This window comes from Catharus ustulatus, chromosome 1, assembly GCF_009819885.2.
Source record: "Catharus ustulatus isolate bCatUst1 chromosome 1, bCatUst1.pri.v2, whole genome shotgun sequence".
In the NCBI taxonomy this organism is placed as follows: Eukaryota; Metazoa; Chordata; class Aves; order Passeriformes; family Turdidae; genus Catharus; species Catharus ustulatus.
In genome coordinates this window covers 162,880,081-162,905,054 of record NC_046221.1, presented here as the reverse complement: position 1 = coordinate 162,905,054, position 24,974 = coordinate 162,880,081, and the positions used below count along the sequence as shown (strand labels likewise).

Below are 24,974 nucleotides of genomic sequence, written 5' to 3'. Positions count from 1 at the left end.
AACTTCTGACCCCCCTGGCCACATCTGGGCGGTCCCTCCCATCTCCCCCTCCCTTTCCCCTCAACATCTGGGCCGCTGTGCCCTTGCCCTGTTGTAGCCATGGTAGCTGGTCCTGTATAAACCATTTTTTAATATGAAATAAAATAAAATATTAATGAAGAAATAAATCCACTTTATTCCTTTTTGCCCCGTATTCCCACTCTGAACCTTTGTCTCTGACCACAAAGAGGTCCCTGAGTCTTTACATGGGCCACAATGAAATTAAAGAGTGATAAATCCCATTCATATCCATGGGACACAGGGAATTCCGTGTGGATCCAGCTGTTTATTGGGTGGAAAATGTTAGCCCAGGGTACATTAAATATTTTATAGGGTGTGGATTTATTTTATAACTGCATTTATTAAATCCGTTCCACCTTTCCCAGTTATTTTTTCTCATCAGGGCTTCAAGGACTGTGTGATCCCAAGGAAGGGCTTCTCTGCATCCAGGATTTTCCAATCCAAAAGGAGCAGCTGTACTAGAAAAGTGGAATTACTGATGAAGCTGGAATAGTTCATGGATACATCCCCCAACAGCTGCTGTGGTGTCACCAAACAGTGCAGGGATCCCATTCCAGTCTGCTTTTCCCTAAGGATGAGCCAAACCCTTTTTGTGTTCCACTTTTCCCTAAGCACAGCTCTGGACGGAGCCATCCAATTCCAATTCCCCCCATTGCAAAGAGCATCAATGAAGGGAAAAATCCATAAAAACACACAAAATTCAGTTTAATTTTTAAAGGATTCATCCCAGCTTGTGCTTGGGTGGGATTGAGGAGCAAACTGGAGCTGCTCTAGGCTAGGACAGATTTTTCCCAACACACATCCCTGCATGATGGACATGGAAAGCTTAGGAGAAACCTCCACCAAGCTGAATGAATCTTACAGAATCCAGGGAAAAATGGGAGAAATTCAGATCCCAGCTGTCCTTGGAAGGAGGCGGACAAGGGCGAACAAGCCCCGGCTTGAAGTTGTCCTTCCCTGCTCCCTTCCCCGGGGCTGGCTCCCATCCCTGGACAACCTCTACTCATCCAGCCAGAAAGGTGGCTTGGCTGTGTTTTTCCTGGGATGGTGCAACAGGGATCAAAGAGGTTTTCCCAGATCCAGCCCTTCCTCCGGGGGTTTCCGCTCCCGGGCTGGAACCGGGCGGGACCTTCCCAAGGGAATGTGGGGCACCCCCTGCTCATCCTGCTGGGGATTCCACGGGGAGCAGGGGCCTTTATTGACCCAAATCCTTGAGTTGTGATAGAATTATGGGATGGTTTGGGTCGGAATGGGCTTGAAAACTCATCCAGTATTGAGGGTTTCCACTAGAACAGGTTGATCCAAGGACTTGGACACTTCCAAGGATGGAGCAGTTTCTCTGGGAATTCCATTCCAGCCCCTCACAGGATGGAATTCCTTCCCAATATCCCATCTAGTCTGACCCTATTCCACTTTAAAGCCATTCCTTGTGTCCTGTCCCTCCATCCCTTGTCCCCAGTCCCTCTCCAGATCTCCTGGAGCCCCTTTAGGCACTGGAAGAGGCTCTGAGCTCTCCCTAAATCCTTCTTTTCTCCCCTAATTTTGATAAAGCTTCTGCCCATTATTCTTATTCCCCATCCTCTTCCCAGGTGTTCTCCTCACACCTGGTTTGGGATGGATGAAGGCGTTGTTAGGCTCAGCTGGGATGAGGTTCCTGAAGATATCAAGGGCAGGTGGAAGCAATGGACTCATCCCATGAAAAGGGGCTGGAGAGGAGTGGGATGGGTTTCAGGATGAGGGTTATGGGCAGAAGGATCCAGGGGGGTCTGGGCTTTGTGTCCACATCCAACCATGGAGCTCTGATGGGAGGCAGGTGAGAAAAGATGGATTTGAGGATTGATTTAATGATGTAATTGGAGAGGAAGCATCTCCTGGTAAGCAGGGTTTTCCAGGTTATTTTTAAAATCTGTATTTTTTGCCCTATTCTCCTCCTGAGTGGTCCAAAGTATTTCCCTGCTTCCTAGGTCTCCTTGGTGAGGAATTGCTGGTTGAGGGGCAGTCCCAAAACTCAGCTTTTGGGCTAAAACTTCATTTCCCAGGGTGCATCCTGGGCTGGGAGCCTCTAATGAGGCTGAGGGAGGCTTTAAAGGAGTTTCCTGGAGGAGAGGGGATTGCTCTTAGGGGAGCAGCTGGGTGAGGAGTGAGCTCTTCCCTGGGCTGGCTGGGATTGGGAATGTCCTGTAGCAACTGAGCTTCATCCCAACTGCAGCTCCAAGTGCTCTTGGAACAGCAAAGCCTGGTAAAACGTGGAGTTTTCCCATATTTCCCAAGCGTTTTCTACTCCCAGAAAGGCTTTTAGGATGTTTCATACTGGTTTTCACTCACCTCCTTGAGAAATCCTTTTTTTTCCTCAGTGTGGAGGTTTTTCATGGATGGGGACCAGGAATGTGACCTGTATTCCCTGCATTCTCTTGAGGTTTCTGGGGAGGACAGGGATTTGGGAGAGTCTGGCTGCTCCATGAGAAGAGGGGGTGGTGGGGACTCAATATCTCAATTTACCTCATTTCTCTGTTGTACTTAATTATTATTAATTGTGGTGGAAACTGTGAATTCCTGAACGATTTCAGTGAATTTTTTCTTTTTTCTCTTTATTGCCTTTTATTTTTCCTCCTCCAACAAAAGTGCAGGGACTTGAGCTGAAGGGTTTTCCTTCTTTTTTTTTTTTTTTTTTTTTTAATGTGGGTCCTTGTTAAAGCTAAACTTGACCCTGTGGGCTCCAGAATTTGGGACTGAGCTGCTGAGGTTTCCTTGGAGAGCAAAACTGGGGGAGCACCAACCCTGTGCTGCTTCCATCTCATTCCAGTGCCCATCCTTGGATTCTCTGCCTTGGCACCCCCAAGAAATTGTGGATGAGAGAGCCATGGAGGTGTCAAAAGCCAGTGGGGTGAAGAGCAGCAGCAGGTGGGTACCATGGGGCATGGAACGGGAATTTTTGAAGGGGCTCCAGCTTTGTTAGCCTGTTGATTTTCCTGGGAATTTCATTGCTCAAGCAGAGCAATTCATTCAGAATTCCTTTTGGGAAGCAATTTTTGGTGCTGCTGGGTGTAAGGATTAGGCATCATGCCATCATGGTTTGTTGTCACCACTAAGGGGTTGGTTTCAGTGGGATCAATCCTTCCTTATCCCAGGAAGCGAAAGAAAGAGTTGGAAAAGGGGCAGAAGGAGCCAAAGGAGCTGCCAGTGAGGAAGAAGAAGAAGAAGGAGCTGGAATGCACAGTGAAGGTACCAACCCCACCTCTGTGCTTGGGAGTGACCCTTGTAATGATCCCAAAAATTCTGTGGGATTCAAACCCATGGCATGAGCTCCCTTTTCCTTTACCCAACTCTGTCCTGGTGCCAAGCCTTCCATGGTAAAAGGGAAGAAGAAGAATCCATCAAAAATCAAGGAAGAGCCACTGCAGGAGAACATCATCAGCAGGTCAGTCCTGGGATGGGGATGGGGTCTGCAGGGCTGGGCTTTCCCAGAGCTGTGCATGGGAATGCCACATCCAGCTCTGCTTTCCTTGGACTATCAAAAGGAGTTTTTAATAGGGAAAAATAAAGGGTATGGAGGGATGGGAAAAGGGGAATCACCTGAAGGATGGAAGGTTTAGAGTGGATATTGGGAAGGAATTCTTCCCTGGGAGTGTGGTGAGCCCCTGGCAGGGGTTTCCCAAATTAGCTGTGGCTGCCCCATCCCTGGGAGTGTCCAAGGCCAGCTTGGAAAAACCTGGATTAGTGGAAAGTGCCCATGAAAGCAGCTTGGAACAACATCATCCCTTCCAAACCATTCCATGATCCTAAAATATGTGTGTCCCTTCTCTGTCCCCCTTCTGCCAAGCAGCTCCCTGAAGCAGGAGGCTGCAGATGGGGAAAACTCGAGGCTCTGCAGTGGGATCCAAGCCCAGGAGGGAGCTGCATCCGGGCTGGTATGTGGTGGTTGCTGTGCTGAAGGATTGGGGAGCATTCCCTGATCCCTGAAAGGAGCTTTGAGCATCAAGAGTTAAATTAAGGGAATAAATTTCCTGTTTTTGGGGTTGAATGCATCACACTTTGGTGTTGGCCCAAATTGGTGCCAGTGGGGAGCACCAGGATATGAACTCTCAGTTCTTAAGCAGGAGGTTGGGATTGGGAATCCCTTCCTCAGGGATTTGGTTTTCACTGCTTTCCTTGTTCATGCCCCGTTGGAATTGTCCAGGGCCAGGTTGGATGGGGCTTGGAGCAACCTGGGATGAAATAAGCTGATCCTTTCCAACCCAAACCATTCCATCTGGCTGATGCTGGGGAGCACAAATCCCACCAAATTCCCACTATATTTTGCTTTTCCTGTGTTAATTTGCCGTCTTGCTGTATAAATCCATCCACGCTTTTCCTTTTCCCCTCTTTCCATCCCTCTCACAAACAGGATCCCAAATGTCCCCAAACTCTCCTGGATGGATCAAACTGAAGGAGCAGCCTTGAAACACCCCCTAAAGGTGCCTGGCATTCCACCAGGCAGGAATGACTTTGGAAGGTCATGGCTCTTCCTGACTTTCCCACCAGGGTTTCTGAAGGATTGTGAATCCAAGAGCAGGCGTGTTCCCAGGGAATGAAAGTTGATGTGGACATAACCAACCTGTAATTAACTCAGGGTTTTATTTTCCCCTTAATGAGTTCACCCCAGCAGCTTTCAGGAAAAATCCCTGTGTGGTTTTGGCTTCCCTTGAAAGCCTTGGGAAGAGAAACTTGGGGAAGTCAGGATTTAGAGTGAGCTCTGGAGGAGGCTGGGATGAGTTTTGGGATGCCTTGTGTGGTCAGGAGCAGGAGGAGATGGTTCCAGCTTGGAAAACAAGTGTGAAAACAGTGGGATGGGATTTCTGGTGACCTCAAAGGGACAGAATTTAGGGCTCTGTGTCCTCTCAAATCTTGATTTCTTTAATGTCCCTATTTTCCCTGTATTTTGATTTTTTTTTCCCATTCTCCAGGATTTCTGATGGCCTCCATGGGTCACATTTTAGGGCTCTGTGTTCCCTCTGAGCTCGTTTTCCTTTAGGTTCCCATTTTCCCTGTATTTTAATTTTGTTTTTCCTTTCTCTAGAATTTCTGCTGGCTTCTGTGGGTCAGATTTTAGGGATTGTGTGTCCTCTGAGCTCATTTTCTTTTAGTCCCTCTCTTTATTTTCCATATATTTTGATTTTTAAAAATTTTTCTCTGGAATTTTTAGTGGCCTCCAAGAGTCCCATTTTAAGGATTTGTTTGTGTCCCCTCTGAGCTCATTTTCTTTTAGAACCCATCCCCATTTTCTGTATTTTTTCCTTTTTCTTGCTTTCTGCTCATCCTCATTGTATTTCCCACCCTGTGTCTTCGCTCCCCACCTCTCTTTCCCTCTTGCCATCTGCTGCAAGGGTGATTTCATCTTCCAAGCACCTGGAATTTGATCCATGTTTATTTTGGAGCCCTCCCATCCCTTCTGTTCCCTGGATTGCTCTCCCAGCAGTGCTTCCAATGAGCAGGTGGTTGAGGAGGGCTGGGAGTTTTCCTGTATTTATCCATAAAATTCCTTTATTGTGCTGCTGGAAGGAAACCAGGGATTTCCTAACCCCATAAAACCTCAAAGCTTGGGAAAACCTGGTATTTTGAGTTTTGGATCCTAGCCAAGGGGGCTAAGGGAGGGAAAAGTGCTGGTTTTGGGGTGATGCTGCTTTGGGAACCTTTCCAAAATCCTTGGTATTTTCCAGGAGGAGACCAAAGCAAACCCCCCTCAAGGGCCACCAGTGGGGCTGGAAGACACTTCCAGGTGAGCTGGGTCATTTTATGGATTATTTTTCTTCTTGGGGACTGGAATTTTGTCCTTTTTTCTCCTCCCTGTGGAGCTGCAAATTCCTGGTTTTTCCCTCCTGGACCTCTGGTACCTCCCCAGAGCAGCTTCCCCACATCCTGGTGTCTTCTACGACTTTAAAGCTTTCCAAAAACATTCCAAGTGGAATTTGAGGCTCAGTGGTGGCATTTGAGGGTGGAGAGGGAAGTTCCAGCCCCATCCACCCTCCCCAGGCAGCAGGGTGTGATTGCTCAGGTGCACATTCCTACATAAATTTGGGGAGCCCTGGTGGGAAGTCCCACCCTCCCAAATCCTGGGAAAAGACAATTCTTTCCCTCTAGATCCTAGCAGAGATAGGAAGCAAGAATTCCTAAAGCTGGTTAATCCTCTCTCTGCCTCTTAAAAATTCCCAGTGAGAGGCCTCTAATAAAACCTTTGGAGGAAGGAGCCAATCCCAAAAGTTGCTGGGATTTTGCTTTTTGAGTCATGGATGTGTCCCTGCCAATGGGATTGGAGGGGCTGAGCGTGTTTTGCAGGATGATTTTCCCTAAGGAGATTAGTGGGGATTATGTAACCTGTGTTCCAATGTGGAAAAAGCATCCTGCTCCTGTTTTGGTGTTTTGTTTTTTTGGGAACTTGTTTCCTTCCCCAGCCAGCTCGAAGGCTTTCCCTGCTTTGATGTTCCCCTGGTAATTAATTATCTGCCTAGATTAATTTATAGAAAGGGGCCAACATTCACACTTTATTGCAGAAATTTTGGCATATTTTGGCTAAAAGCAGGAATTGTGGCTCTCCTGTATTTGGGAGTTCAGGAAGAGTGATCACCATCCTGCTTGGGAGGAGGAAACTGGATTTCCAACTCTTTTTTTTGGGAAGGATCAGGGCAGTTGGCTTCCAAAGGGCTCCTGCTGGAGGATCCAGGAGCTGGGAAAAGCAGGGAATGAATCTAATTCCTGGCTTGAGCTTAGCTCCAGGTTTAGCTAGGATGGACCAGAGGATTTGGTTGGGAGGTGACAATGACCCGGAAGGAAAAGCCCCAGGTTTCCCTGTGGGAAAGTTCATCACCTCAACGTGAAACTCATGGAATTCTTAAGGTTGGAAAAAATATCCACTAAACCATGTCCCAAAGGAGCATCCATAGGTTTTTTGGAATACTTCCAGGGGTGGTGATTCCAGTGCTTGACCACCCTTTCAGTGGGGAATTTTTTCCTAAATCCACACTTTGGAGCTGTAAGCTCAGCCTAGGAGACATTAAGCTTGGTTTAGGCTGTGCTGCTGTTTCCTCATTCTTATTTTCTCATTTTTTTTCTGGAATATGAACCACTTGAAGACTCAGAACTCCCTACCTGGCTTGAAGAAGCCTTGGGTGGAATTACAGGGGCAGGCTGGTGCTTTATAATGGTTGCAAATCCCACAGAATTCCCAAAGATTCACCAGAGCCCTCTGCTGAGCAGGGAAACACTCCTGGATCTCACCCACATGGATGGTGGAGATCATGGATCTGGACGCTCCTTCCCTTCCCATTCCCCTTTGGATTAATCCCCCAAATCCCAGGAGTTGTGTCCCATCTTTCTCCTTTTCCAGTGTCTTCCTGATTGACCTGATCCCTTCCTTCATGCTGTTGGTGCTGCCAAACCTTTTCTCCTGAGGTTTCTTTGGGAATGTTTCCTTAGGACTTGCCCTGTTTTATCTGGAGACCTTGGAGCTTCCTCATCCCATGAAATCCATTTTGGGGTCATTCCCTGCTGCCTTGGGATACCTGCATGTGGTGCTGCTGTGGTTGGGGGGAAATGAGGGAGAAATTCCCTGATTTGGGATGGAAGAGGGGAATGCTGGTGGTGAGAACTGGCTGTGATGTCGTTGTAGGTCCTGGGATGAATCCCAGAGAGCAGGACCTGCAGTGGGAGAGCAGCTCTTGGAGACCCAGGATGGAATTGGGGTAGGAAAACCGGGGGGAATGTGACCCCCTGGCCCCAATCCTGCATCTCCCCCGTTCACCTGGGATTTGGGATAACCTCTTTGCTTTCCCAACATCCCTTCCCTTATTCCTGCTTCCCACAGGTCCCGAGTGAAGGTGTTGCTGGTGGGGTTGCATCCCCCTCTGGAGATCCTTTGGAGAGGGATGTGGGACTCACAGCTGTGAGGGAGAAGGAGCTGGATCCCCCCATCCCACAGCAGGAAGAGAATTCCAAAGCCCTGAAAAGAAAAAGAGGGAAGAAACGAGAGGAAAATAAGCAGGAAAAGGGATTGAAGAGAAAAAGAGGCAAAAAGCAAGAGGAAAATAAGCAGGAAAGGAGATTAAAGAGAAAAAGAGGGAGGAAGGATAAATTTGAGGATTTGATGGATGGAATTGAGAGGGATGAGGGCAGGAATTGGGAAAGGGGGCAGGGAAAAGCCAAAAAACTGAAAAGCAACAGCAGCCAGGGATGGGGTGATGGGGAAAAAAAGGAGAAAGGGAAAGCAAAGAAGCACAGGAAGAGGAAAGTGGAGAAGGTGGGGAAGAGGAAAATAAAGGAGGAAAAATTGCTGGAAGAGGAGCAAGAGATGGAGAAAGATGAGGAGGGAGAGAAAGGAGTGGGAGGTGAAGAGGAGGAGAAAAAGGGAAGTGGAGATGGAAAAGGAATAAAGGAGGAGGAAGAGGTGGATGGGGAGGAAGGATTGGGAGAGACTGGGAGTGCAGGGATGGGGAAGGAGGTGAAGGAGGAGAAGGATAAATGGAAGGGAGATGTTCCAGTCAAAAAGAGGAAAAACAAGAAGAAAAAGCCAGAGGAGGAAACAAAAGAGGCTGAGAAAGAGAGTGAAGAGGAGGAAACCCCAGGGAAAACTGGGAAGAAGAAATCTAAGGAAGGGGAAGAAAAGAAAAAGAAGAATAAAAAGACTAAAAAACAGAAGGAAGAACAAAAAGAGGCAGAAAACAAATGGAAATGGTAAATCCCAGTGTGCCTTTGGCAGGTCTAACCCTGGGGCTGGGATCTTATGGAGAAAAGTCCCCAGACACAACTGCAGGGACAGCACCAAATCACTTTGGGAGGTGTAAACATTCCCCAGAAAGAGTCTGGGGTTGTTTTGGGATCAGAGATCGATCCTTCATTCCTTTGGGGTCCCAAACTGCTTTTGGAGCTGTTTGCAGGACCCACCACCTGCACCCATCACTAAAACTCAAGAGGGAGCACACAAAGCAAATCCCAGCCCAAAACCACAGAAATAAATCAGCATTTACAACCTCATAAATAAGGAACAAATCCCCCTATTCCCTGCATCCCACACCCCAGCCTGGGGCTGATGGCTTTGATGGATATCCAGGAGCCCTCCAGGGATGGTACCTTCCTCCTTGTTCTGGAAGATCTCCTTGGTGGTGTACTCATGATCCAACATCTTGGCATAAAATGTGGCGATTTCCTCCATGACCAGGCTCAGCTTCAAGGGTTTCCCTGGGAAAAGAGAGGCAGGGACACCTTCCACTAGAGCAGGCTGCTCCAAGCCCTGCCCAGCCTGGAACACTTCCAGGGATGGGGCAGCCACAGCTTCTCTGGGCACAATCTTGGATTATTTCTAAGATTTCCTGAGGATCTTGAATCGTTTCTTGGAGGCAAAGCCACCATCCCCTCCTGAGCTCCTTGGCTGGAGAAATCCAACCAAACCAAGGAATATCTTGGCTCATCCTAGGGATTAACTTGGAAATAACTTGTTTTAGGAAAAAGTCCTCTGCAGATGTCCAGGCAAGGTTGATTCCTACTTGAACCACTGTTTTTTGGGATTTCTGGACTGGAGGGAATGGAGCCTTGGAGCAACCCCCACACACCAGCTCATTCCTGGGCCTTTCCTGCTTGGAATTGTTGCCTTTCCACAAACACTTTTCCATCCAAGAACAGTGACATTTTTGGTTTGTTTTTTGGGATCCTGTGGCAACCCAGCTTTGAGGTGGCCCTTGAAGGATCCTGGGTGATGTGAGAAGTGGGATTTGATAGATTTTGTTTTGAATGCCTGGATCCCAGCTGGGAGGAGCGAGGCTGCTACATAGGAATTCAATCCCAAATAAAACAGCTACATTTCCCGCAAGGAAATTCCCATGTGTCTCCCTCCTTGGATCTGAATGGGTTCAGGGGGCTGTGGAAGATGTGTGGGGGATGCTCTGCAGCGATTTGGGATTCCAGGATTTTGAGAAGAGAGAATCACAAAATGATCCTGATGCTTTCAGCCCAAATTCCTGGAGTTTATTGGTTTTTCTCAACTATTTAATTTCCTCTGTTTTTATGGCAAAACACACGTTTGGATACCATGGATTTATTCCACTCTGCTGCTTCCCATGTGGAGCAAATAACAATCACAAATAACTTTGGGGGCACTGCTGAGTGAGAAATGGGAATTTTGCTTTCTCTGTGTGGAATTTTGCTGTGTTTTCCCTGAAATCCTCTTTTGTTTAATTTTTTTTTTCTTTCCCCCCCACTGGAGATGCTGGGATGAAGGGGCCACTGCCAGCCTGGCTGGTGCTGAGCTGTGGGAAACAGATCCCTGCCTGTCCCCAGCTGTCACCAGCACTCTTCCTCTGATCCCAACCTGTGATTTTATCCCTCTTTTTACAGTCATGCTTTTCTGGTTGGATTTTGTGCCATTATTATTATTATTTTTTATTTTTAAATTTAATTTTATTGGAATTTTTGTTACTGTTTTTTAAATCCTCACAGCTAAAACTTGTAGTGGCTTCAAAATCCCATTTTGTCCAGCAGGGGGGATGATTCCTTAAGGTCTCATTTGCATTAAAATCGAAGTTATGAATATTTGAGGCACAGATTTCCCAGAGAAGCCCTGGCTGCCCCATCCCTGGAAATATTTCTTGGATTGGATTTGGAGCAGCCTGGATTAGTGGAAGGTGTCCCTGCCCATGGAAAGGGGTTGGAATGAGGTGGATTTTAGGATCTCCTCACTCTCTCCCTGAGTTCTTCCATGTCCCCACATCTCAATTTCATGGATTCCAGTTTTCCTTCTTTTAAAGAACAGGGAAACCGAGGCAGCAGCAGAGAAAATGGGATTTCACCTGGATTTTGTGCCAGCTGTCTCTGCTCTGAGCGTTTTCCCGGAGTGACCTTGGGAGCAGGAGCTGGATTTGGGATATTCTCATGGATTTCCTGTGTGTTTATTCCAGGTGGGAAGAGGAGAAGAAGGAAGATGGAGTGAAATGGATGCAGCTGGAGCACCGAGGGCCCTACTTTGTGCCCCTCTACGAGCCCCTGCCTGAGGATGTGCAGTTTTATTATGATGGTACAGCTGTGGTGGCCCTTGGGTGGTGTCCTCTCCTTAGGGAAGATGAATATCCCATTGGAAAAGCCCTGGGTTAAAGCTGGAGCATCTTACACCTGGTTGGAATTATGGGATTTTTGGGGAGCTGATCCTAATGGCAATTTTTTTCTCATTAAACCTGAATTTTGGGTTTGAGCTTTGTCAGCTCATCCAGCTGGAAAAATGGGATTTTACTGATCCATGGCCTCTGTGACACATCCAAGGATCTGGCTGGGCTGCTCCAAGCTCCTGATGTCCCCAGGGTCACCTCACATCACCTTAGAGCAGCTCAGGGTGTCACTGGCAGCACAGATCCAAGAGCCAGATTTGCCTCTGTGTTTCCCTGCCATTCCCACTGGGTTTCCTGCCATTCCCTGCTCTCAGTTCGTCCCTGAACTCATTTTTGATGGATCAAAGGGAGGGGAAAATAAGGACACTGGGGGCCAGCCAAGGGATGTTGGGGATGGAAAGGATCACGTTCCCTTGGTGTTCCTCAGTTGCCTGGGGTTTCCCATACTTCTTTTGCTGCTGAAAAAAAAATAATAAAAAAAAAAAGTGGGAAAAGAGGGAGCCTGGCAGCACCAGAGGGCACTGCTGGGGCATCCATGGGGCTGGCAGGGATTTTGGCTCCATGAGGAAGAGCCTTGATTGGTTTGGACCTTCTCTGGGATCTCTGAGATGTTGTGGATCTGGGCTGGTGGCTTTGGGCTTTGGGATCTTTGATGTTGATTTTTCTTCCTAAAAAATGTCACTGTTCTTGGATGGAAAAGTGTTTGTGGACAGGCAACAATTCCAAGTAGGAAAAGCTGGGGATGAGCTGGTGTGTGGGGGCTGCTCCAAGGCTCCATTCCTTCCAGTCCAGAAATCCCCAAAAACAGTGGTTCAAATAGGAATCAACCTTGACCAGACATCTGCAGAGGACTTTTTCCTAAAACAAGTTATTTCCAAATTAATCCTTAGGATGAGCCAAGATATTCCTTGGTTTGGTTGGATTTCTCCAACCAAGGAGCTCAGGAGGGGATGGTGGCTTTGCCTCCAAGAAACGATTCAAGATCCTCAGGAAATCTAAGAAATAATCCAAGATTGTGCCCAGAGAAGCTGTGGCTGCCCCATCCCTGGAAGTGTTCCAGGCTGGGCAGGGCTTGGAGCAGCCTGCTCTAGTGGAAGGTGTCCCTGCCTCTCTTTTCCCAGGGAAACCCTTGAAGCTGAGCCTGGCCACAGAGGAAATTGCCACATTTTATGCCAAGATGTTGGATCACGAGTACACCACCAAGGAGATCTTCCAGAACAACTTCTTCCATGACTGGAGGAAGGTACCATCCCTGGAGGGCTCCTGGATATCCATCAAAGCCATCAGCCCCAGGCTGTGGTGTGGGATGCAGGGAATGGGGGGATTTGTTCCTTATTTATAATGATGAGGTTGTAAATGCTGATTTATTTCTGTGGATTTGGGCTGGGATTTGCTTTGTGTGCTCCCTGTTGAGTTTTAGTGATGGGTGCAGGTGGTGGGTCTTGCAAACAGCTCCAAAAGCAGTTTGGGACACCAAAGGAATGAAGGATCGACCTCTGATCCTAAAACTACCCCAAACTCTTTCTGGGGAATGTTTACACCTCCCAAATAGATTTGGTGCTGTCCCTGCAGTTGTGTCTGGGGACTTTTTTCCATATTAGATTTTTCCACCCCAGAGCTGAGTGTGTTTTTGCAAAGAACTGGAATGTGAGTCTCTATTCCCTTTTCCAAGGGACAAGGGAATGGGAACAGGACAAGCAGCAGCTCCATATGGAATTAGTTTTGCCTCCTGGACACTCCCACCCCCTCTCATCTCTTTCCCAGGAAATGACCTCAGAGGAGCAAGAGATCATCAAGGACCTGGAGAAATGTGACTTCAGGGAGATCCACAAATATTTTGTGGACAAAAACGAGGCCCGGAAAGCACTTCCCAAGGAGGAGAAGCAGGTGAGGGGTGGTTCCTATGGCACGTTTTTGGGTCCAGTTTTGGGAATTTTGGCTCTGTGTTGTTGTCTTTCCTGAGCTTGGACTTGTTTAATCCAGCTCTGTCTCCATGGCATTACCACTTCTTCCTGAATTTTATCAGCCGATCCTGGGCATTCCATGGCTTTGCAGGGTGCCGATCATCTTTGGATTCTGTTTTGGAGTCTTTCCCTGTCCAGAGGATTGTGGACTTAGCAAGGGAATGATGGCACTCAGACTTCTTGGTTGGAATGTTAAAGATCCTTTCCAATCTAAACCATTCTGGTGTTTTGTTTTTTTGGTTTTTTTTTGTTTTTTTAATTTTTGGTGGTGTCCTGGTTTCAGAAGCTGAAGGAGGAGGCAGATAAGATCCAGGAGGAATATGGGTACTGCATCCTGGATGGGCACAGGGAGAAGATTGGCAACTTCAAAACAGAACCTCCGGGGCTGTTCCGTGGCCGTGGGGAGCACCCCAAGATGGGGATGCTGAAGAAGAGGATCATGCCAGAGGATGTCATCATCAACTGCAGCAGGTGGGCTGTCCTGGAATTCCTGGAAGTCCTGGAAGTGCTGAGTTCCTGGGGCTTCCCTTGGGACTGGGGGGAACTGGGCACTTCCTCTGCCCAGAGCTGGGGTTCTTCCATCTTCTAAAATCCCTGTTTTCCATATCCTGAGAGTGTTTTTCCCTCTGAGTTGCATGAGCTGGACTGGTCTTCAGCCACTCATTTGAAGACCTTGATTCAAAACATTCCCCACCACTCCAGCAAGCTCTCCTGTTGTTCCCAGCATCCAAATGATGAACACCTGATTGTGGGAAGGGTCTGGAGCACCAGGAGCAGCTGGGGGAGCTGGAGGGACTCAGCCTGGAGAAAAGGAGGCTCAGGGGGAACCTTCTACAACTCTGTGCTGTGTAACAGGAGGGTGGAGCCACACAGGGCTTGGTTTCTTCTCCCAGGAAAAAAAATTTAAAATGACAGGAGCAGAGGAAATGGGCTCAAGTTGTGCCAGAGGAGGCTTAGGTTGGATATTAAGGAAAACTTCTCAACAGAAAGGTTGTCAAGTACTGGAAGAGGCTGCCCAGGGCAGTGGTGGAGCCACCAGCCTTGCAGGGATGTGAAAGCTGTGTGCATGTGGGGACGTGGTTTGGTGGTGCTGGCAGTGACAGTTCATGACTGGATTCAATCTTGGAGGACTTTCCCAACTTTAATTCCACGTTGTGGAGTAATTCTAGGGGGATTCACCGTTTTCTCAATGTGAGCATCCTTGGCTCACTGCAAACTTCATTCTTCATGGTCTGAGGGCTCTAATCCTGCTCTTCCCACAGGGATTCCAAGATTCCTGAGCCCCCAGAAGGTCACAGGTGGAAGGAGGTGCGCTTTGACAACACTGTCACCTGGCTGGCCTCGTGGACAGAGAACATCCAGAACACCTGGAAGTACATCATGCTGAATCCCAGCTCCAAGCTGAAGGTTGGAATGGTGCCCTTGGTTAGGTGAAAAAATCTGGGAAAGCCAGGATGTGGAATATCAATTTTTTGTATTCATGGCTCTTCTCTTAAAAGTGGATAAACAAAATGAAGGGGTCAGAGGGAAAGGACAGATGATTGTGAAGTATCAAACTTATTCCAAGGAATTGGTTGTTCCTGGCAGAGTCCTGGTGCCACGTTGCTCATGTGTGCTCAAGGAAGGCTGCTGGGAGCCAGATGGGACTGAAAGGATCCACAGGGTTAATTTATACCAGGAAACAGAGGGGAGGAAAAGATGGGACTGAGCCCTGTGGAAAGAGAAAGGGGATTTCAGGCTGTTTCCAATGGCTCAAGGAAAGTGGGAATGCTGCCCAGGTGGACACAACTGAGCAGGTGCTGTGTCAGTCCACACTGGTGTCCAAGCAGCACCTTTGGCCATGGTTTGACTGCTTGGTCCTTGCCAGGCTCAGGTTGTGGAGAACACCCTGGCTTGGCCAGGATCCAGATCCAGCACAGCCAGCAGAGGGCACAGGAACACTGCATGAGCTGTTCCTTTTCCAGTTTATTCCCTTCATGGATTTTTTTTTTTTCCCCAGAAAAACAACAGGGTTTGATCAGGATTTGGATGCTGAAGGTGTTTCTAAAGCAGGACTTGTCTGGTAGGGGTGGAATAAAGATGGGGCACGGAATGGAGAATATCCTGGTTTCCCATTCCAGGGGGAGAAGGACTGGCAGAAATACGAGGTCGCTCGGCGCCTGAAGGGTGTTGTCCACACAATCCGGGCTCAGTACAGAAGAGACTGGAAATCCAAGGAGCTCAAGAAGAGGCAGAGAGCAGTGGCCCTCTACTTCATAGATAAGGTATCCACAGCCTCACCCCGGGACCCCCATCCCACATGGAATTTGGGAATTCCCTGATCTTCACCACTGTGTAGATTTTGGGGTTTGCTGGTTCTGCCACCCAGGATGGTGGAATATGAGGAACTTGGGGATGATTGGGGAATCCTGGAATGGTTTGGTTGGATGGGACCTTCAAGATCATCTCATTCCAGCCCCCTGCTGTGGGCAGGGACACCTTCCACTTGACCAGGTGTCTCCAAGCCCCATCCAGCCTGGATTTGAATATTTCCAGAGGTGTGGAAGATGGAAATTGTCCCTAGTGGAAAGTGTCTGATTGGAACCAAGTAATCTTGAAGGTCCCTTCCAAACCATCCCATGCATCCCTAGATGGAGATGGTCTCCTCTCCTCTCTCCAGCCCACTTTAACAACCTGGGAAAAGGGAATTGAGGTGGGATGGGTGACTCCTGCTTTCCTCCAGCTGGCCCTGCGAGCTGGGAACGAGAAGGAGGAAGGGGAGACGGCGGACACGGTGGGCTGCTGCTCGCTGCGGGTGGAGCACATCCAGCTGCACGCCCAGCTGGACGGGCAGGAGCACGTGGTGGAGTTCGACTTCCTGGGCAAAGACTCCATCCGCTACTACAACAAAGTGTCCGTGGAGAAGCCGGTGAGTGGGGCACGGATTGGAGGAAGGGCCTGGTTATCTGGATTCCATCAGTGTTTATCAGTCCCAAATCTCCATCCCAAGACTTTTACAAGATGTGCTTTAACTCTGGAGAAGGGGAGAAATTTTAGGGTAGAACTTCCCGGGTTGTTCTTCCCCATGGATCATGAGGGAGGAGTCCCATCCCTTGCTGGAGCTTGTGGGAGGCAGAACTTGAAGTGTCTCCATTTATATTGGATTATTTTCCTTTCCCCATGGGAAAGAAGATTTTAATGGTGTTGGTGGAAAAACTGTGATGTTGGAGATGGGAAAGATGGGGAGGAAAACTCAGTGGCACCTTGAAGTTGAGAAGGTTGGTGGGATCAGAGCCAGGTGACCGTGTTGTCAAAGCACACCTCCTTCCACCTGTGACCTTCTGGGGGCTCAGGAATCTTGGAATCCCTGTGGGAAGAGCAGGATTAGAGACCTCAGACCATGAAGAACAAAGTTTGCAGTGAGCCAAGGATGCTCACATTGAGGAAACACTGAATCCACCTAGAATTACTCCACAACGTGGAATTATTAATGTTAGAAAAGTCCTCCAAGATCGAGTCCAGTCATGAACTGTCACTGCCAGAACCACCAAACCATGTCCCTACATGCACACAGCTTTCACATCCCTGCAGGGCTGGTGGCTCCACCACTGCCCTGGGCAGCCTCTTCCAGTGCTTGACAACCCTTTTTGTGGCCAAATTTTCCTTAATATCCAACCTAAACCTCCTCTGGTGCAACCTGAGCCCATTTCCTCTTCTCCTGTCACTTTTTTTTTTTTATTTTCTGGGAGAAGAAACCAAGCCCTGTGTGGCTCCACCTTCCTGTCACAGAGCACAGAGTTGTAGAAGGTTCCCCTGAGCCTCCTTTTCTCCAGGCTGAGTCCCTCCAGCTCCCTCAGCTGCTCCTGGTGCTCCAGACCCTTCCCACAATCAGGTGTTCGTCATCTGGATGCTGGGAACAACAGGAAAGCTTGCTGGAGTGGTGGGGAATGTTTTGAATCAAGGTCTTCAAATGAGTGGCTTAAAACCAATCCAGGGAGAAATTTTGGGATAGAACTTTCCAGGTTGCTCTACCCCATGAACTATGAGGGAGAAGTCCCACCTCTTGCTGGAACTTATGTGTGTCAGGACTTTAAATGTCTCCATTTATACTGAATTATTTTCCTTAGCCCATGGGAAAGAAGATTTTAATGATGTTGGTGGAGAAACTGGAATGTCAGGGATGGGAAAGATGAGGGGGAAAATCCAGTGGCACCTTGAAGTTGAGAAGGTTGGTCGGATGTGCCAACACGAGGGTGGATCAGAGTCCTTCTGGAGGAGGAGAGAGATGAGGGAGATGTCTGGGAGCAATTCATTCCTTGGCCCTGACCAGGGCTGTCCCTTCCCCCTCTCCAGGTGTTCAAAAACCTGCAGCTGTTCATGAAGAACAAGGACCCCACTGATGACCTCTTTGACCTGCTCACTGTGAGTTGTCCCCTCAAAGCTTTTCTGACAGCACTGGTGGCCCTGGGGGAGGAAATACCAAACCATGGCACCCTTGGCCACCTTTGGTGGTCATCCCTTCACCTTGTTTTACCTCTGTGCTCTCTAGGGACACTGTCACTGTTTGAACACCCTGAGAGGTTTTCCAGCCTTTCTGCCCTGGAGTGTCCCTGCTGAGGAGCTGGATTCCTGCTCCTCCCCTCCTCAAACTCACCCACTTAGGCTTTTTATTTTTTAGCCTAGGAAGGTCTGCCCATGTTTTGGGCAATACTGGAGGTACCAGACCTCAGCTTTTTGGTGCTTTTGCACCTCATCAGGGCTCCACAGAAGTCGTAGATGTTGCTGGAGGGATGTGCTGCCTTCCCTCTTGGAAAAACCTCCTCCCTCATCTTCCTCTGGATGGGATATGGGATGGATGAGCAGCTCCATGTTCTCTGTAGAACAGAGATGTGATATTGCATGTGAGATCAGGAATGATTGTTTGGAAAAGACCTCTAAGAGCATCAAATCCAAGCATTAACCCAGCACTGTCAGGTCCTCTATGTCCCCAAGTGCCAGTGTGTGTCCTCTTGGACATAAGTGGGCAGGAATTGTTGACTTCCAGAGAGATTTTTTTTTTTTTTGTGAATTTAGGTGAAATTTTAGGCTAATCTTGTGTGGATGATGACCTGACCCCACAGGTAGCTCTACAAGCTGCAGGACTTTTGTTAATGCCTAATTTTGGTTGCTTAGGCAGAAGATAGGCTAAAAAGAGATTTGTCCTGGCTTCTCGTTGTTCTATTCCTTTGTGGAATCATGGAATGGTTTGGGTAGGAAAGGACCCTGAAGACTGCCAAGTTCCAAATTCCTGCCCTGGGCAGGGACACTTTCCACTATCCCAGGTTGCTCCAAGCTCCATCCAACCTGGCCTTGAACAATTCCTGGAATGAAGCAGCCACAGCTTCTGTGGGAATTCCATTCCAGCCTCACAGGGGAAAATTCCTTCCAATATCCCATCAAACCCTTTATCAGTTTGAAGCCATTCTTTTTTTTTCCTGTCACTGGAGCTCCTGCTGTGAGTTTCCCCACACTTTTCCCTGTTTCCTCTCCTCCAGACAGCCTTCCTGAACAAACACCTCCAGCACCTCATGGATGGTTTGACAGCCAAAGTCTTCAGGACCTACAACGCTTCCATCACCCTGCAGGAGCAGCTCAAGGCCCTCACCAACCGTGAGTGCCAGTGCTTGTGGTGTCACCAGAGCAGGGGTGGAGCCAAAGGGCTCAGGAATGTCCATCCATTGCCTTGGAGTCCCTAAAACTGTCCCTAAAACTGGGCAGGTGATGCTCCATGTAGTGGGGTAGGAGTAGCATATGGGGGATGTTGGTGAGAAATGGCAACTGATGGCCAGGATGGGAATGTTTTCCCCTCTTTTCCTGGTGTTGCTGGTTGGTTGCACTATTTCTGCCTCCTTGGGTACATCAGGGATGAGTCACAGCATCAGATTTGTGATGCTCAGTTGTCCTTCCCCACTTCCCACAACCATTATTGCTCTCCCTGGAGAGAGAATGTGACTCCAACTGGTTTGTGTTTCCTTCTGCTGTATTCCCTGCTTTTCCCAGCTCCTGGGATGGAGTCAGAGTGATGCTTTCATTTCTTTCCAGCTGAAGACGACGTTGCAGGAAAGCTCTTGTCCTACAACCGAGCCAACCGAGCCGTGGCCATCCTGTGCAATCATCAGAGGTCTATACCAAAAACCTATGCCAGGTCCATGCAAGTCCTCCAGCAGAAGGTGAGATGGACCCAGCTGAGAGATCCCAGACCTAATCCAGGCTCTGAATTTTATTTTTGGGCTGGGGTGATGTCTGAAGGAATCCCCTTAGTCAAGAACATCAGGGAATGTTCTGGGAATAGTGGATTGCATCCCAGGGATAGAGAGGGATGGGATGAGCTCAGATACTGGAGGAAGCACACTTGGCACAGGATTTGGTGAGTTTTTATGAGCCTGGGATGTTTTTCATCACTCTCTGTCTTCAAACCAAGCTGGGAGCCTTTTGTGATGTCAGCTCTGACCCAGTTGGATCAAGATCAGGGAAATTGCTTTCCCTGTCTTTTTTTGCAGGAGAGCAGCTTGAAAATAACTTAAATTACCACTTTGAATTGTCCTCGGGTTTTGCTCACACCCCACTGATGGACTGGGACTTTTCTGAGGGTTCTGGTGCTGTCACAAGTCCCTCAGTCTCAGGCAGGTGCAGAAGATGAACAAATTTAGGAGCTCCAAACATTTGTGGCACCTGGGCTGGGATGGCATTTTAGAAGATGCTAAAAAATGCTTGAGCCCAGAAAATGCTGCAGGGACAAATTTGCAAGTAGGGTTGGTGAGAAATTGAGGAATGGTGTGTGCAGGAAAAGAGGGAGGAAGCTGGAACCTCCAGGGAGGTTGGAAGTGTTGTCTGACTTTTCCACCTTCACAGATCGATGCCAAGAAGAAACAAGTGGAGGAAGCCCAGGAAGAAGTGAAAAAAGCTGAAGATGAGTTCAAAGACACAGAAGATGCCAAAGCAGAGGCGTGGGTGGCTTTTCCTTGGAATCCTCTCTTGCAGAGGGATCCTGAGGGCCCATGGATGGGGCTGATGGGTCCCAACACCCCATCAGCACAGAAATGCCCATGACTGGGTTTGGGTTTGGGTCCTTCTTGTCCCATGAAAGTTTGGAAGATGGTTCAGATCTTGTGGATGGTTCCCTTCAGGGACACCTCCTGCTATCCCAGGCTGCTCCAATCCCATCCAACCTGGCCTTGGACACTTCCAGGGATGGGGCAGCCACAGCTTCTCTGGGCAGCCCATTCCAGGGTGCTGGATTTTTGTTTGCCCACTTTTGGTGGTGAAAATTGCATTTTTTTGTCAATTTTTAATACTAAACAAGCATCTCACCGTCCCCAAACCCTTGAGAAATAAGTGTTGAATGGCACCTTTGACTCTGCCATTCCAGAGAATTTCTGGGCTTTGGGACACTCTGTGTTGTTCCTTCTCTGCCCTCAGGAATGTGGAGAAGAAGAAGAAGCTGCTGAAGAGGCTGGAGGAGCAATTGGCCAAGCTGAACATCCAGGCCACAGACAAGGAGGAGAACAAGCAAATAGCTCTGGGCACATCCAAGCTGAATTACCTGGATCCCAGGATCAGCGTGGCTTGGTAAGCCTTGGGTGTGAAATCATGTTTGGGTTGGAAATTTAAAAATTGGTGGTGTTCCAAGGGCAGGGACACCTTCTGCTGTTCCAGGCTGCTCCAAGCCCCATCCAGCCTGGCCTTGGACACTTCCAGGGGTGCACTGGGGAGGACAGTCCAGGGTAACTGGTCCCCACTGATGTCTTGTGGTCTGCACAGGTGCAAGAAATTCGGGATTCCCATCGAGAGGATCTACAACAAGACCCAGAGGGAGAAGTTTGCCTGGGCCATCGACATGGCTGGCGAGGACTTTGAATTCTGAGCTGGTGCCTTCCATGTTAAATCCCAAATCCTGCTCATTTTGTGCTGCTGGGAAGCTTTTTTTATTTTACACTTGCTGTGGCTTGGGGCAGAGGGTTGTCTGAGTTTGGTGCCTTTTTTTTTTTTTAATGGAAAAGCAAACACCTGGATTTCCAGTAGAAACAGGTATTGCTGGTTGGGATTTTGGACTTGGGGGAATTCTCAATTCCTCTTCAGACTTTCCAAGTGCTTGGAATTTTTTATTTCCTCCTCTGGAGTCTTGTAAGGAGATTAAATAAGAGCCTTAATTGTTCTGATCAACAAGACCAGGTCTCATCCTGTTTCCTTGGTGTAGTGGAGCTGTGCTGCCCTTCCCAGGCTGAATGGGATGGATGGGCAAACATGAGGTGGTGACAGCAGGAAAACAGGGAACTGCAGCCTAAACCCCAGGACTGGGTTAGGGATGCACTGGGGGAAAGGAAAAATCTCAGGGTTTTACATCTTGGGGGACTTTGTGCCCTTTTACCTCCAGCAGAGGAGGAAGTGTGCAATTGGAGGGATATTACATGGAAAAAACGTGGGAGAGAATTTATGTGTTTCGGGAAGATGTTGGATTTAAAAACAGCTTCATATTGCAGGGGGTTAGAATTCACCTTGGCCATGAACAAAGTGTATTTTAAGCACCCCCATGTTGGTTAAATTTTTGTCTGGGGGAGGACATCTCACTTAAAACTGCTTATTTCCTGATTTTTCTTCACTTGGCTCTGGCTCAACTCCTGTATCCAGAGCAGGAACTGACCTGTCCAGACAGAGGTTTAGGAAATGGGGAATTTCTTAGGAAATAGGATAGGATAATGGAAATAGGGTAATGCTGGGCCAGGCTCTGTGGGAGTGGGATCAATATTCCTGTGTTGGGATGACACCTTTGGCATCATCCCTCCCACTCCAGCTGGGAATGGAGCAGGCAGGGATCAACAGCACAAACTGCTTGTGTTTGCTGCTGAATTGGCTGCTTTCCACACCCCCAGGAAAGGTAATTGCAGCATGTTCCTGGCAGAATTCCCATGTCCCTGTGAACCCCAGGTGTGAACAAACTCTGGCATTGGCAGCAAAACCTCCTGGCACTTCAGGGCCGATATCCAGAGCTCTGAATTCCAAACCTCCTGGGGCTTCCCATGTGTTTGTTTCCACTCATTCTCATGTTGAAATTGTTGCTGTTTTGGTTGGAAATTGAGTTAATTAAAACCAGGAGTGATTTTTTTTATTTTCTGAGTATCCATGACTGGCAGCTTTTTGCAACTCATTCCATGTGTGGCTCTGGATGTTCCCTCCCTGGAAGTGTCCAAAGCCAGGCTGGATGAGGCTTGGAGCAACCTGGGATTGTGGAAGGTGTCCCTGCCCATGGCTGGAGCTTTAGGGCTCCTTTTAATCCAAACCATTCTGGAATTCTATAAAATGAAGCAGTAATTCCAGAAGGGATGGGTTGTTGCTGTCCCAAATGGTCCTGTCCTGTTTTTCCTGGACCTCCAAGTGTTTCTGGCAATATTCCATAGACTTTCCCATGCCCCAATGCCCAGGAGCTTTTCCTCCTGCTCAGGATCATGCTCCTGTCCCAGAGAGGAAGGATCCCTCTCCCACCCCATTAATTTGGGGTTATTTGGTGGCTCCAAGCAATGCTGATGTGCTCAGATGATCCCTTCCAGGCATGGTTTCAGTTCCATTTTTCCAAAGTTTTCTCAAGTTTCTATCCCTGGAAGTACTGAAAAAAAAACCCTCTGGAAATGGCACTTGAGGATCTGATTTAGTGGTGACTGTGGTAGTTAGATTTTGATGATCCTAAAGGTCTTTTCCAAGTTTGTAAGATGTTGTAGGCAGAGAAAAACCTGTGATGCTTTTTGGTAACACAAGACCATGACAGGCATCTGGCAAAACTCCAAGGCAAAAGTTTAGCATTTTTCCATTGTGATGACTTCCTCTTTTTATTTAAAAATGAGAAGCTGTGGTTTGTGACAAAACCAGAAATGACACCTTCCCCTGTGACTTCTTGGTTGCCTAAATTGGCTTTTGTAAAAGTCTTTTTTTTTTTTTTTTTTCCACTGTGGGTGGGAGGAGACCTCACCCAAAATCTAGCAAGGACAAAATTGACTGCTCAGGCTGGAACTGGAGCTGAGGGCTGTTCTAAGGTACATAATGGAGCTTTAATGAACAAAAAAACCAAAAAAAAAAACCTAAAACCAAAAAACCCCAACAACAGCAACAACAAAAAAACCACTCAAAAAACCAACCAGCCAAAAAAACCCAGAAAAAGAAACCCAAACAAAAAAAAACCCAGCCAAATGAAAAAAATCCCCAAAAAGTATGTTAAGATAGAAAAGTTATCCTTTTCCTGCAGCCTGGGGCTGTCCTACACTGCTGGCCCTGGGCAGTGTTGATAGAGGACCTGTTGGAGAAGATAAATTTAGGGGTTGGAGAAAGTGGTGAGAAATTCCTTTTGTCTTGTTCTGATATTTGCTGCCCCTGCCCCGACTCTTCCCAGAACTCCAGGGTTGGGAGGATCTCTGGAAGGCTCAAGCTCTGGCTGGGTTGTTCAGGGTTTTCTCAAATTTCTCTTAATTTCAGTGTTTCTGTGGAGGGAGATGGCTGCACCATCCCTCAGGGTGACTGTTTTGGGAATGAATCACTGCCCTGGCAAAGCTTTTCCTGCCCTGTGTCTGGTTGGGGTTTCCCTTGATGCGCCTTGGAAGCAGCTGCTGCTCCTTAGTGCAGAGCCAGATTATCCTGGGACATCAGCTCCACAACTGTCCCTGCTAAAGGCAGCAATTCCATCCCCCCTCAGCCTGGTCCATGGCATCACTTAGCCTCAAATTCTGGGACTTGGAACTTAAAATCAAAGAATCATGGAATGGTTTGGGTTGGAAGATCATGGAATTCACCCCCTGCCATGGGCAGGGACACCTTCCACTATCCCAGGGTGACCCAAGTCCTGTCCAACCTGGCCTTGGACACTTCCAGGGATCCAGGGGCACCCACAGCTTCTCTGGGAATTCCATTCCAGGGCCTCACCACCCTCACGGCCAAGAATTCCTTCCAATATCCCATCCATCCCTGCTCTCTGGCAGTGGGAAGCCATTCCCTGTGTCCTGTCCCTCCATCCCTTGTCCCAAGTCTTTCTCCAGCCCTCCTGGAGCCCCTTTAGGCACTGGAAGGAGCTCCCAGGTCTCTCTGAAACCTTCTTTTCTCCAGGTTTGACATTTCTAGCTCTCCCAGCCTGGCTCCAGAGCAGAGGGGCTCCAGCCCTTGGAGTAGCTCCATGACCTCCTCTGGAATTGCTCCAGCATCTCCCCATCCTTGTGCTCATGATCCCAGAGCTGGATTTTGTGCTTCAGCTCTGGTTCCCCCAATCTGAGGATGGCTGGGGGCTCTACAAGAAATTCCCTGACCCACAGGAGCTGGTTGAGCAGCTGGAACTTCCAGTGGGATCCATCCCTGCTCCTTGCTTCTGCCTCAGCAACCCGGAGATTTGGGAGCACAAATCCATTGGCCAGAGCTGTGCACATCAGGAACCTTCCCACGTTTGTGTCAGAGGGATGAGTCAGAATCGTGCTCAGTGTCCAACAGATTATTGGTCCTCATGGGTGAAAAAACTTCATCAGCCTCCTGTTTTCCAGAGCCACATTCCACAGTTTCAGGTTGGCAGGGCTCCTCCCCTCCCCTCCATGATCTAAATCATGGAATCCTTTAGGCTGGAAAAGCCCTCGGAGTTCATCAAGTGCAGCTGTTAATTGCTGCATTCACGACCAGACAATGTCCCCGAGTGTCACATTTCCCTGAGTTTTACATCCCTGCGGGAATGGTGACTCAGCCGCTTTGGGGAAGGGAACTCATCAGCTCTCCTTGGCTGCTCACTCCTCTGCTTCATGGTGGGGCTTTTCAAACTTACAGGGAGATGGAATTTTGGCTGATTTAT

The 24,974-nt window shown here is 48.4% G+C and overlaps 1 protein-coding gene across 1 annotated transcript; it reads left to right on the top strand.

Annotated features, from left to right (window-relative positions):
* Positions 1-10,981: 10,981 nt before the first annotated feature.
* TOP1MT (DNA topoisomerase I mitochondrial) lies at positions 10,982-21,333 on the top strand. The gene is made up of 13 exons (XM_033080870.1): positions 10,982-11,095; positions 12,305-12,426; positions 12,948-13,070; positions 13,431-13,618; positions 14,410-14,554; positions 15,268-15,411; positions 15,870-16,055; positions 17,480-17,548; positions 18,661-18,775; positions 19,208-19,335; positions 20,018-20,112; positions 20,585-20,734; positions 20,927-21,333. Exons 1-13 carry the CDS (start codon positions 11,017-11,019, stop codon positions 21,027-21,029), a joined length of 1,647 nt encoding a protein of 548 aa, XP_032936761.1. The 5' UTR covers positions 10,982-11,016; the 3' UTR covers positions 21,030-21,333.
* The last annotated feature ends 3,641 nt before the right edge of the window (positions 21,334-24,974 follow it).